The sequence below is a fragment of the Rhipicephalus microplus genome, chromosome 1 (genome assembly GCF_043290135.1).
Source record: "Rhipicephalus microplus isolate Deutch F79 chromosome 1, USDA_Rmic, whole genome shotgun sequence".
NCBI lineage: Eukaryota > Metazoa > Arthropoda > Arachnida > Ixodida > Ixodidae > Rhipicephalus > Rhipicephalus microplus.
This window is the reverse complement of record NC_134700.1, coordinates 278,687,361-278,700,978: the sequence shown is the minus strand read 5'-3', so window position 1 is coordinate 278,700,978 and position 13,618 is coordinate 278,687,361. Positions and strand designations below refer to the sequence as shown.

The 13,618-nt window shown below is 46.0% G+C and overlaps 1 protein-coding gene across 1 annotated transcript in view; it reads left to right on the top strand.

Annotated features, from left to right (window-relative positions):
- The window catches only part of LOC119165255 (uncharacterized), a 42,712-nt gene that overhangs the window by 2,163 nt on the left and 26,931 nt on the right, over positions 1–13,618 (top strand). Inside the window, exons 2-4 of the mRNA XM_075895764.1 lie at positions 2,873–2,929; positions 6,476–6,785; positions 9,390–9,591. Of these exons, the coding sequence (XP_075751879.1) occupies positions 2,908–2,929; positions 6,476–6,785; positions 9,390–9,591 (534 nt within the window). The 5' untranslated portion in view covers positions 2,873–2,907. The remainder of the gene's footprint in view (positions 1–2,872; positions 2,930–6,475; positions 6,786–9,389; positions 9,592–13,618) is intronic.

The following is a 13,618-nucleotide window of genomic DNA, read 5'->3' as shown; positions in this document are numbered from 1 at the left end:
TACTTTAATCAATGGTAAAATAAGTGACATGATTGTACAACATACCGGGTGTTCAAAATTAAGCTTTATGATTTTTTTAAAATTAGGCGCTCGAAGGCACGTGAGAACCACTTGTGCAAATAAGTTAAGCGGCCAGGGGGACAGAAAGTTAGATGATAATTATCGCTGTCAGCAGCCCAATTAACTAAAATTTAATAATTAACTTTTTACTGGCTGCGGTAAGTTGGCATGTTTATATTGAAAAAATGTAGGCAGTGGTGTTTGTACACAGTTTCAGTTGGAAGATTTTTTCTAGCACGCCTGTGTTCCGAGATATCCGGCTCCAAAGTTTAATTGTCTTTCGCACGATTACGCATGCAAGAGGGTGAGGGTCCGCGCAAAGCTCCTCCCTAAAGTGACGCATCTGTTGCGTGTGGTGTTTAGTGTGTGAAGAGGGTGGAAGCGTAGGCATAGGTGATAGCAATTACCCTTGCCCTCTTCGGCCGGCGAAATCAAAATGTGACAGCGCGGTGCGCCATGAGCCTTACGCATGATCCTGATGAACGCGATAACAGGAGACCATTTTTCGCGACGTTTTTTCGTGACTTTAGATCACACTGAGACATCTTCTTGTGAACGCGTTAGCAGGACCGTCCTGCACTAGGGTGCCTCCGGTTAGAGCACAGCGTCTCTGCATTGAAGGTCTACCAAGGAAATCCACGTGGAGTCCTTTCGAGCTAATATGGCTGCTTCTGGCGTGAGGTATTCTACCAAAGTAAAAGTAGACGTGGTGCTTGCAATGGCTGAAATGAATGGCAACGCTTCGTTAGCAATGGAGCTTTACGCGTCTCGCCACCCACACCGTCCCCTTCCAACAAGGCCCACTTTCACAAACCTGTTTCGACGCTTCTGCACAACAGGCTCTGTCCACCTTCCGAGACGGACCAGGAAGGCAATCGTCGATGAAGACTTTGAAATCGACGTTGTCGCGTGCGTAACCTCGATGCCAGAGCTCAGCATCCGACAGATTGCCGATCAGTGCGGTCGCAGCATCGGAACAGTCACAAATGTTTTAAGAAAGCACAAGTTCCATCCATATCACGTTTACCTTCATCAGGACCTAAATGAGGCGGACTTTGAAAGGCGAGTTGACTTCTGCAATTGGGGCCTCATCAAAACTGATCAAGAAAATGACTTTTTGCACAGAATAATTTGGACTGATGAAGCTCGGTTTTGCCGAAATGGAAGTGTTAATCTTCACAACGCCCATTATTGGGCACAAGAAAACCCACACTGGCTGAGGCAGCACAAGCATCAAGTTCGCTGGAGTGTGAATGTGTGGTGCGGCATACTCGGGGACAGGATCATCGGACCTCACTTTTTTGAGGACAACTTGAACGGAAAGATGTACACAGAAGAAATATTAGGTGTTGTCATTGATGATCTTGTCTGCAGTCTTTCCCTGAATGACCTGCGCCAAGTATGGTTTCAGCACGATGGAGCACCACCACATTTTTCTACCAGGGCGAAGAACTGGTTGGACAGACGTTTTCCACAACAGTGGATTGGGCGCGCAGGAGCGATGTTTTGGCCACCAAGATCACCTGACCTTTCTCCGCTCGACTTTTTCCTTTGGGGCTACGTTAAAGATCGAGTTTACGTAACAGAGCCCAGCGATGTTAATGACATGAAGGACAGGATAACATCTGCCTGTGCGAGTATTCCTGCAGAAGTACTGCGCCGAGTCATCGAGTCGACGCGACAGCGGTTCATGCTTTGCGTTGCTGCCGAAGGCAGGCATTTTGAACACTTTTTGGGGCATTGACGTCTTGAGAGGTGAAGAGTTTCGATGAGATTTGTGCATGACCGAAATATGCTTATGTAGCAGCAGGAAATATGCGTTAGCAAGGATAAAACTGTTTCAGTTATTATTGGTGGAGTTGTTGCTCTTGTTTCAATAAAAGTTACAGTACTCGGACATCAGCAGTCACGCTATTCGCGTAGCCCAGGCAACGACCACGCATGCTTCTCTAGTGATTATTACGCACGCGCACTGGCATCCAGATTCTCCGCTCGCACCATTATCTCGGCATGGTATCTGCCACTATCGTTAGAGGCTCTGCAGTTGCGTGTTACGACACTGGTTGCAAGCGTTCTTCGATTTTTGATTTCGACGGCCGAAGAGGGCAAGGGTAATTGCTATCACCTATGCCTACGCTTCCACCCTCTTCACACACTAAACACCACACGCAACAGATGCGTCACTTTAGGGAGGAGCTTTGCGCGGACCCTCACCCTCTTGCATGCGTAATCGTGCGAAAGACAATTAAACTTTGGAGCCGGATATCTCGGAACACAGGCGTGCTAGAAAAAATCTTCCAACTGAAACTGTGTACAAACACCACTGCCTACATTTTTTCAATATAAACATGCCAACTTACCGCAGCCAGTAAAAAGTTAATTATTAAATTTTAGTTAATTGGGCTGCTGACAGCGATAATTATCATCTAACTTTCTGTCCCCCTGGCCGCTTAACTTATTTGCACAAGTGGTTCTCACGTGCCTTCGAGCGCCTAATTTTAAAAAAATCATAAAGCTTAATTTTGAACACCCGGTATATTTAGTGTTGCTTTTTTCTATACTGAATAGCATCGCTTATTTATTGTTTGGAAAATGAAACACCGTAAAAGTGTTTCATATCGGTAGCGAGCGTTACAGAACATTGTGTCTATACAATATTTGACGTTTCAAGGGAGTATCTTGAAATGTGGTTGAACTTGTTATCTATCATTTACTTGATCAATTATTTAGTTGGTATAGTTAGCGGCACTGCAACGCTTCATTGACTGCCAGCTCATATCCGAACAATCACTGTTTTATATTGTCTTTGCAGAAAACATATAAACCAGGCTTGGCTCCTCGTTTATTATGGGGCCTCAGCAAATTGCAGGTAAGCAAAAAAATCAATTTTCGTTTTCTGATTTTCTTTTTTTAACTTCAAAGAGGTTGATAAAAGGTGAAGTACATATATACGTTGGCCAGAATATGCGAATCGCCGTGTTTTTTACCGACAATTCAGTCAGTTTTGCGCACTGTTTTGCTGGCGGAAGCAGGAGAGCTAACACAAACACGACGTTGCTATTATATATGGCAGCCAAAGCAGTGTGGAAACATTATATAGCGGTGAAAACATTTATTTTGACACCGTTAGAGCGTATTTTAAAACATTGAACTGCACATATCACGTAGATTGAAGTTTTACTTAAGAAAATAATTTGCAATTATGTACTAGTTTAGCCTCTTACCCCCTCCCTCCTCCTCCTCCTCCTCCTCCTCCTCCCTCGTCTTTTCAGCACCGCAAAGGTAAAGCGTACAAACACGGACGCATAAGAAGCGATACTATCTCAACTGAAAGGGCGCACCGAGGCAACAAACGATGTCGCGCCGCCAGAACTTAGTTGCGCATGTCACGTGGGAATTTCAGTTCATTACAGATCACCAATACAGAATCCCGCAGCAGAGCGATTGAAGAGTTGCAAGAACCAGGAAGATCAGCTCAGTCCGATTGACTGGTCCCCCAGAGTGGTGGCTGCATGATGCGGAGCCCTACTGTGAGACCCCTCCCTGCGAGCCAGAAATCTCCGACGACCCGAAGCTTCCATGCAGAATTTGTCCAGCAGATACGTTTCACCACCCATGCGCAGATGCGGTGTAGCTGTACCCGTAAATCCGGCCAACGCGTTCTCTATTTTATCAATGTCAGCCAGACGCGCCCGATGCATGTAGGAGGAGGAGGAAGAAAGTTTAAGCGGAAAGACAGGGAGGTTAGCCAGTTCTTAGACCGGCTGGCTACCCTGTGCTGGGGAAAGGGGTGAGGGGAATGATAGATGTTAAAAAGAAATGTTGCGAAGAGAGGGAGAAATTACAAAAAAAAAATGCGACAGAGGAAAAGCAACATCAAAGAGTATAAGACACTAAAGTCTGTCTCTGAGGCCAGTTGTCCGCAAAAAACGCAGCAAAGCTTTCAAAGCCTTCTGGGCTGAGGATGGGCTCGGCCAATGACCCAGAATCCTTTGTTCCGAAAGAGGCCGATCGTCTAGTCTATCCAGAGCTGCAGTCAGTTTTTGTCTTGGCGCGTTGAAATAGGAGCATTCACATAGAAGGTGCGCGATGGTTTCTTCGCAGCGGCAGTAAGTGCATGTAGCAGAGCTGGCCATCCCAATGAGATAAGAGTATGCGTTCGTGAAGGCCACTCCAAGCCACAGGTGGCATAGAAGAGTCTCCTCAGCTCATGTATATATGTAAACTGGTCTATAGCGTGAATTCCGTAGAAGCAGATGTATCCAGTAGTTGGCGGCTCGTTGCCACTGTTGTCACGTATGGAGGGGGGGGGGGACAACTAACTGCTAACAAGATATAAATAAATCATGACGTCACAACCAGAAGTGGTAGTGACATCGTGCATTTGCCCTACACGGCGCTAAACTGGATTTTTTTTCAGTTGCTGACCTTTTACGTGCCGTTATAAGTACGTCATTTTATTACGCCTTATGACTCGCTCATTGCGTGCGCGCGAGAAAAGAAAAGCCAACAAGAAAAATCGAGGAAGCAAAGTTGTTCTATATTTGTCAAACGGTGCACTTGCAATACACATTGAAACATCGCCGATGAAACTGTGAAACGACTGTTCCCGATAGCTTAATAGTTCGAAAACTCACGTTACCCGATCGTGGAAAAACCACTAGAGCGAGACAGCATGCAGCTATGGGAATATCGCTTTGGCAACCGTAGAGCCACGTTGCCTAGCGTGTCGCATTCACCGTTACCAAAGACGAGGGCATGCCGGCCTTGCACCAGCGAAGGCCGGCAGCTCTTAAATGTCACACCCAGTATACAGCACATAAACAAATAAATAAACTGCTGAAGGTACACGCACGTAACCACCACGCGCGTCGCTGTTCGTGGTGCTATGCGGGCAACCAATGGGGAAGCGTCACTACCATAAGGGGGCGGGAGGACTTAAAAGGGGACCCTATATACATTGACATGATAGAGAGGGGTGCTGCGACTAGCGGAAGCGGGGAGGGGGCTCAAAGTCGTTTCCATACTTTTACATAATTATGAGGGGGACGACGACGAAGGGGTGCTGTGAAGACGCACTGGTTCCCCCGACCATGCGCACACTGCAATAGCGGCACCACGCTTATTTCTTCCTCTTCCCTTTCAAAGTCACTCTGAAACGCTGTTGCATGCGCTGTAATCAGACGGCGGCATTGCTTCGAGCCACAAAGAAGGAGCACGAAGGAGCAAATCTGACAAATGTATACGATATTGGCGTGGGAAAGACGTCTATCGCATCTATAAAGCGCTCGGAAGCATGGTGTGATGCAAGCAGCGCTATACCCATCACGTAGCGTCGCATTACGACCACTCCCTGAACGTGCGGTGAGCTAAGGCAGACCGAAGCCAACAAGCAAGAGCAGATTGTAAATAATTCAATAAAGTTTTCAATCAATCAATCAATCAATCCCGTTGAGAAGCACGCGTTTGCACTGGCGTTGAAAGAAATAAAGGAGGCGTTACTCCGGCACATGGGCGTGAGGGTTTACGAGACAGGTAACTCTTGAGGCATTTAATTTTTCCATTATGTAAGTTCATCGAAGTCTGACTTGTTCATGCGCTTCCACTATATATGGTCTGTCAGGCCTCAGCCGTTCGCCGCTTTTCTTCATTGTTGCACCTGCACAACGCATTCATCTAATTTTCGCTTACTCTTACACTCTAGACGACGTGAAGAATCGGATAGTGTAGCTTCCGCTTAATGACCGCTTATGTATCATTAGTCTATGATTAACGCAACGGCCCATCTATACGGGTGTGTCCAATCGCTTGTTCTTGTACGTATATACTCAACTTTTCATCGCTGTTCTTCGGAACCATCGCTGCCGCGATGCTGTAGCCGTTATGGTGCTTCACAGGTGACCCGAACAGCGGCCGTTACAGTGACGTAGCCAAGCCCCCCTCCTCCCATTCGAAATAATTTCTGCCCACACCCCTGGACCCGGAGATTGCGGGATTGACCCCCGTATTCTAGAACCTCCCTTCACTCAACGCTTCGCCTTCACTTGAGAAAACCGATGGGAGCGCCATCTCTAGATACGGCAAGTCACGGCACATCAACAATAGTCTGCTGCGATTCTTGAGCAGCACAGAGCCATTTTCAGCCGAGAGGTGGCGAAGTGCTCAACTCTGTCAAGTGTAGAATGAAAGTCGAGTCGAGGAGCGTTTGTGAATACGGGGGTGAGTCTCGGCCGGTATAAGACCACGTTTCGATGAAGCCGGAATGCTGGACGCCTGTGTGCTTCTATTTAAATGCCCGTAAAGGAAACTCTTGTGATTGAAATTTCCAGAGCCCTCCGCTACGGCGTCTCTAACAAAAATATCGGTGTTTTGAGACGTTAAACCCACACATTTTAATAATTATTATCATTTCCAGGACCAGAAAGGTGTCTCATGCTGAGCGACCACGTCTCCAGAAGGGACAGGTCTCCGACGGCAGTGCAACCAACGTACACGTCCTCTCGGCACGGGGAACGGCCCTTGGAATACCACTCTTCGTCGTCGTCGCTATGCGAGCAGCTGGCTGCGAGGTCCCGTGGTGGATCAGCGCAGGAATTCGCTCGTCTCACGCCGAGCAACCTGGCTCGCTACCAGATGTATTTGTCCAGGACCGAAGACAGTGCCTCGTCCATCGAGGAGGTGGTGCGAACGCGGTCAGGCCGGACGCTTCGCATGAGGCCCACTAGGTGAGCTTTATATGCGCATATATTATAGCCGTTATCTTTGTGTGGAAACTATAGGAAAACTGAGTGGCAGAAAAAAAAAAGACTGCAAACGCGGCTGGTGGCCACTGAACCAGTAAGTGTTGGTTGTCGTCATTGCCATTGTTCTTATTTTATGTTCGGTGTTGTCAGCGAAGTTGCCAACGAGCTCAAATCACTCTTCTGTGGAGCTAAAGCTTTGCCTTGATTCAGGTCAGCTATATATGCATTGCCTTGCCTGGCGTGTTTTTTTTTTGTGTGTGTGTGTGTGTGAAATGACCTCAGTGTTGAAAATATGAACAGTGTCCTTATAGATCTGACTCAATAGACTTGCGTGTATTGAAAAAATTAACAAAGAAAGATCAGATTGGTTAAGTGTCACGCTGAAGCCAAGTTACCGATAATGGAACTTGTCCTCATGCAGGCCCGAAGTGTTCACATGATCAAATTGCCTTGACGAAGACAAATCTTTTTATTCGACACGTTGGCTGCAGTCCGGCATGCCTTGTTTGATTGTACCATTGACTAGTGAGATATAGCTTCAATTAGTAATGAATACCTTTTTTTTGAAAACTGAGAAATAAATTCTTTTACTTTCACATAATCTTCCATATTTACAACGATGCATGGCGTCGAAAATCAGGGCGTGGCCTTAAGCTGCGCCTATTTGGCTCGGCGTCTGACGCAGAATAGAACGCTAAATCTATTCATTTTTGGTTTAGAAGTTCCATGCTTTACAGCTATAGGATATCGCTGACTGCAATTTTTTTGAACAAGGACCGAGATAACCTGCAAAACGGATAACACGCGCCTCTTACTTTATGCTTGCTGTGTGCACCGTGGTTTTAACAGATAACGTCTCATTTTGAGAGCTTTTGAGCGACGTACGTCACAGAATGCGAACACGCGTCTTGTGACGTGCATTTGTAAGTTACGCCGTTACTTATTTGCAAGTTACATAGCTGTTACACAGTCTGCCGTCTTTGTGTAGCATCGACTGTACACGTTTCCGCCCATTGCTTCTCTCTCTATCTCTCTGTCTCGTCCATGTGTGTGTGTATTTCATGTGGAGAGGCACACTTTCAAAGCTCAGTGTAGCAAAAAAAAAAAAAAAACGTGTAAGTATACCGGCACACGCGAGTCGATGGCACGTGCGCGACGAGACCGTGGTTCGCTCTGCGGGAGGCGTGAAACCCGATTCTTACACGCGCGCTGCTGTGAGGCGACGGCGGCGGCTGGAACTATAGCGCTCGAGTCCGCACTCAGCCGGCGCGTTACGTTCACCCGCCGTGCGACCGTGTATACGCAAGCGCTCGCAATCTGGTGCCCCTTATTTGACGCCTGCTTTGTGACACGGTCTTTTACTTTTGTCTGTCATATACACATCATGGCGTATACCCGCTGAAGCTATGCATCCCGAAATGACGTTCTGGCAACGCCCCTGCGAAGAATAGCTCTTTCGGTGATTCATGCATGTACGCAGGTACAAATAACATAAGTTCTCCAGCCGAGTTAGAGTCCAAGCATAAAAGGTAAGGACTGTGCTCTGATCCGACGTTTCGGGACCGATTCGATCCCTTCTTCAGGGGTGACTGCTCGGTCGGATCTGAAGCTCGCGATTTTTCTTGGCGGTGCACATCGCCCTCTTCATCGTCCCTCTTTCCACCGTTGATGTTGCTGCGGTGTGGAAAGAAGTACGATGAAGAGGGCGACATCGTCAAAAAAAAAAAAAAATGCGAGCTTCAGAGCCGACTGATGAAGAGGGCGACACCGTCAAAAAAAAAAAAAAATGCCAGCTTCAGAGCCGACTCAGTAGTCACCCCTGAAGAAGGGATCGAATTGGACCCGAAACGTCGGGGCAGTGCACAGTCCTTACCTTTTATGTTTGGATTATAACTTGGCTGGAGAATTTACGTGATTAGTATTAAAGTTCACCCAGCCAGACAGATATCTGTCGAAGATGTTCACCTTATGTAGCCAGGTACATGCATGAGTCACATGGTTGGTACATGAATATTTCCATTGCAGTGCCCGGCGGGCTGTATAACAGCGCCTCCTCACACATGACCTTAGTGAATTGCTCTGAACATATTCGTATCTATCTGTCCCAACCGGAGAGACTTGCTGTCCTCAATAGGGCCTCCTAAAGGACGGTTTCTTATAACGTATACCTACGCACGCGTGCACTCGAGTTACTGCCAGCAGCATATGGCAGGCATACTTAATTAAGATAAAGTGCAAATGTCTTAGTAAACGAAGAAAAGCTATCGCTTCTCAGTTCAGAATATATGTTTCCCCGACGGCTGTGTGCGAATATGTATTAAATAATGTATTAGCCTTAATTTATTTTATATAGTGTGCAGCGTCAGTACATAATCTCTGTCGGTTTAAGCATGCGAGAGGGTTTTTACTTCAAATGAAATCCTTATGTTTTCACAGTTTCGACGCACTTTGCGTGGCGTTCCTTTCTGTGCATTGACGTAATAATTACAGTGTACAGGGAAAGTATTAACCAACTATATCCCGTCACGATGATCTTTTCTTACGTGTGCGCAATGACGAGCGACTATAGCGATCAACAACGCGCAGGTGCCGCCTGCAGGAGCGCCCTCGCAAGAAGCGTCATGTGCTGCAGAGCATGGCCCGACCCCTGAAAAAGTGGCTTATCCGGCACCGGGACAAGCCGTACCCAAGCAAGGCCGAGAAGCTAGCGCTGGCGCTCGGCTCGCACATGACGCTCGAACAGGTCTCCAACTGGTTCGCCAACGCGCGGCGAAGGCTCAAGAACACGGTGAGTGTGTACACAATTGGCACTGACGTCATCGCGGCCGTCATGTTAGTGTTCTAGTACGCTTAGAAGCCCCGTAAACGGGAACCCCGGTGGAACGAAATCGTCGAAGCGATCTCTGTTCGTTCCTAGTGAGAATTTCATTGTTGTGAAAATAGAAAAAATCACGGCTTTGCCGCAAAGGTGAAGCAATGAACGCGAAAGCAACAAATTGAAAGGTCACGGGCAGAATGGAAAGCAGATCAAAACGTGCCCCGCGCTTATCATACACAAATGACGCACGAAACGTATTCACAGGTACAGATGTACGCGAATAAGCGTCTCCGTTGTCACTTCGCTGTGTCTAAAAAACGCGCGCTATTCGCAAACAGAGACTGCAATGATTGCAGTGACCTTTGTGCGCCCGGTAACTACAACAGAATCGGTCCATGTTAAGCCCGAGGCCAGCCAAGACGTACGATTCTCGCCACCGCGAGATAAGGACGTGTGAAAAAGTGTAGCCCCCTCCCCCCCCCCCCCTATATACTATAAGCGGGGCAAAGCACGGGTGGAGGAAGAGCGCGCGCACCGCCGCGCGATGTGCCCCGCCATCTTGCTGGTAATGCTGAAAACACGATGATTCCCCCTGAGTTGCCCGTCAGCAGCGGTAAGTGGTAGAAATAAATGGCTTGCCGTTCGATCGTTGAAGGACGTGCTCCTCGATAGCTTTTTTATGTTCTTTCTTTCAAACAACCCTATTACACCACATTCCTGACTTCTCTGTATTTTCAGACAAAGGAGAACGACACACCTTGTCACCGTTCTTGCTCCTCTATAGCTTTTTTTTGTTCTTTCTTTCAAACAACCCAATTACACCACATTCTTGACTTCTCTGTATTTTCAGACAAGGGAGAACGACACACCTTGTCACCGTTCTTGCGCAAAGTTTTATTTTATTTTATTTTATTTTATTTATTTCCGTATTCTTTACAAAAATGCCCATGAAGGAGGCGAAAGGAGAGAGCGTCTCCTGACTTGGCCCATTCTTCGTCAGTCACCTCGGGCAATTACAGCCAAACAGTACATAGAAAATTCTAGATTATGCATACCAATTATGATTCGAAATTTAAGAATATGCATACAAGTTGTGTTCTCATATCGTTTCTTAAGGGCAAGGTTTTCGATAGATTACCTAACTAAAGTGAAAAGAAAGCACCTTATGAAAGACTTATTACAGAATGTTTTTCCTGTGCCTCTTTACCGTTCAAAGTATGAAAAATCACATGGACAAGACGTACTAAAGCGAGTGAAAAACATGTGGACGCCACCAAATGAACACTCTTTTTCAAGCTTCATACGGGAACTTTGCCAGTGAAAACGTGGCTTGAAAAGAGACGTGTGTATTTACTATGGGAAGCAGCTGTCTCCTGTGTAACAAACCTGAGATCATTGAACATGCATTCATTGATTGTAAGAATTCCATTTTCGTTTGGGTCATTTTACAGAGGACTTAAAAAAAATTAGCTCTTACTCCACATGGAATTCGTTTTTGCCTTGTGATAGTTCTGTACAACATTTGGACGTTATTATGTTACTTGGTCTTCATTCGGTTTGGCGTAGCATGTTATCGTAAAGACACTGTGATGTAAGAGTTCTATCCGTTCACGAGTGTTTCGTGGAAGCTGTTCTAAAAGTGCGAGATGTGTATAAGACTACCGGCTGTGTTGAAGATGCAATAGCTTGCTTGGATGCGTTAACACACATGAAGCACGTGTGATGTGTGATAGTTAGATTAACTTGACCTGTAGTCAAGAAGGCAATAAAGGAAAGAAAAGAAAAAAGCTCCTCAATAGCGCAGCTGTTAACGCCTCGCACTGGCGATGCAAGAGACCGAAGTTCGATTCCGCGCACTGGAGTCTTTTTTTCTGATTTTTTTCTTTCTTGCATCTTCATATATATATATATATATATATATATATATATATATATATATATATATATATAGTGGGAGTAATAATTCAATGGGCCAGTTAGTCTTCGTGAAGGTATGGGATATGGCACAACGGGAGCGTTGTCAACAAGAATAAATATATTTATTTCCCAACAGTTTCGGGATTCTCCCTTCATCAGGGGATGAGTTATATATATATATATATATATATATATTCCTCGAAATAAACCACGTTGTGACCGCTCACGGAGGATCTACTAGACTATATATATATATATATATATATATATATATATATATATATATATATATATATATATATATATATATATATATATATATATATATATATATATATATATATATATATATATATATATATATATATATATATATATATATACGGTGAGCTGGTGAGCGACGGCGACGCCAACGCCGGTGGCAAAATCCAGCCGACAGTGTCCATATAATTGCTATCGCAATCAAAGAACGTACAACAAAAATTTACTTAAAGTCGTCACGCGTACTGCTCTGTTTCGCGTTGCTTTGAATAAGCTTGGCGGCTCGAACTTAGTCACTTAATAAGCTTTCCGTAGCACCCGGGAAATTGCAGTTGATATCGAAAGCATCAGCTATTTCGCGCGGACTTGCATTTCTTGCGTTTCGCTGCTTTCCTCACTCTCGTCGTCATTCTCGTTTTCTTCGCGCAGGCTTTTCATGAAAGGCAGAACTCTTTCTTCTCGATCAGGTCTGCATGCGTCACCACACGAAAAAGACGTGCCCTTCAACAGCGTGTGCACTTATGGCGAATTCCATTGGGAGAGCAGGTGCACTCAAAAGCACGCTCAAAGTGCTCTCTTCCGAGGCGGCGTGTTTCAGTGGTCGAACAGGAGTAGGAGCACTGTCATCCATTGGTAGAGCGAGAGCGCTTTTGCTGCGCCGAGAGCAGCCAGGAGCAGTTCTGTCTGCTCCCTCTTAAAAAGCGGAGTGAGTGGAAAACGCAGGAAACCACGTGTTTGGAACGTCATGTCCGGACATACCCTCTCAGCAATCCTCCTCACTTGTTTACATTTTGCGGCGTCGTGTCGGGCGGTTATGGCGGCAGCGAAGCGTGCGTGGTGCTCGGGCTCGAACGATTTTAACGTCGTAGCGGCAGATTCTGGCAGTGAACGTCCACCTTGCCTGCCTTCAGATTCACGGATGGCGGAGGCAGCAAAACGTCGTCGTCTTGCCGAAGTATTTGACGAGCTAGACGATGTCAGCAGCGATAGCTGCTGGAGCTCTACGTCCGAGTCGAGTTCAAGCAGCAGCGACGATGACGACGAAGTGTATGCAGCAGCGTTTCAGCAGCTCTTTTCTCTGCCAGAGCGAAGGCCGAAAGTGGAAGCATATGTTACAAAGACGGTGGCTAGCTACTCCGACGAGGAGGTGAGTCATTCGGCTTCTGTTTTAATTAGGTTGCTTAAAGGCCTGTTTTCTTCCAGTTCAAAAGAAATTTCCGCGTCACGCGGCCGGTCGTGGACTTCTTGGCAGCAGAATTCGCCAAGTCACCGCACTGCCCTCAGAACAGTGATCATGGTGGCCTGCCTGCCAAGTCGGCTGAAGAACACATTCTCTCCTTTCTTTGGTGAGTGTCCGTACGTTTAGGAATGCCGCTGTCATCAGGTCACTGCATAATCCGTTTTATAGTGGGTTAGAGGCATATGAAATATTGCAAATAAATGTACCTAATTCGCAGCATGTCATTGGACCACCTTGCTTTAAACTTGTTAAATGCTACTAGCGAGTGTCGAACGTAATAGAGTTATAGTATTTTGTGAAATGCTTTCGTAGTTTGTACACCTACACACTGAGCTTCACAAAATTCTCGTTACTAGAATCAGTGGCAAAGCATAATTCATGATGCATCATTACAAACAACCATGAAAACTTTTGCTCACGAAGCATTTCAAATCGGCTGTGTCAGCAGGTTCACAGTGAGCTTCATCTCCACACTTATAAATGTAATGCGCGAATTAAAATTAGAATTTGTTATTTAGATAGTGCTTCTACTAATCAAATATTTTGAGTTTCTAAGGTGTCACCCAAAAAGGTGGAATC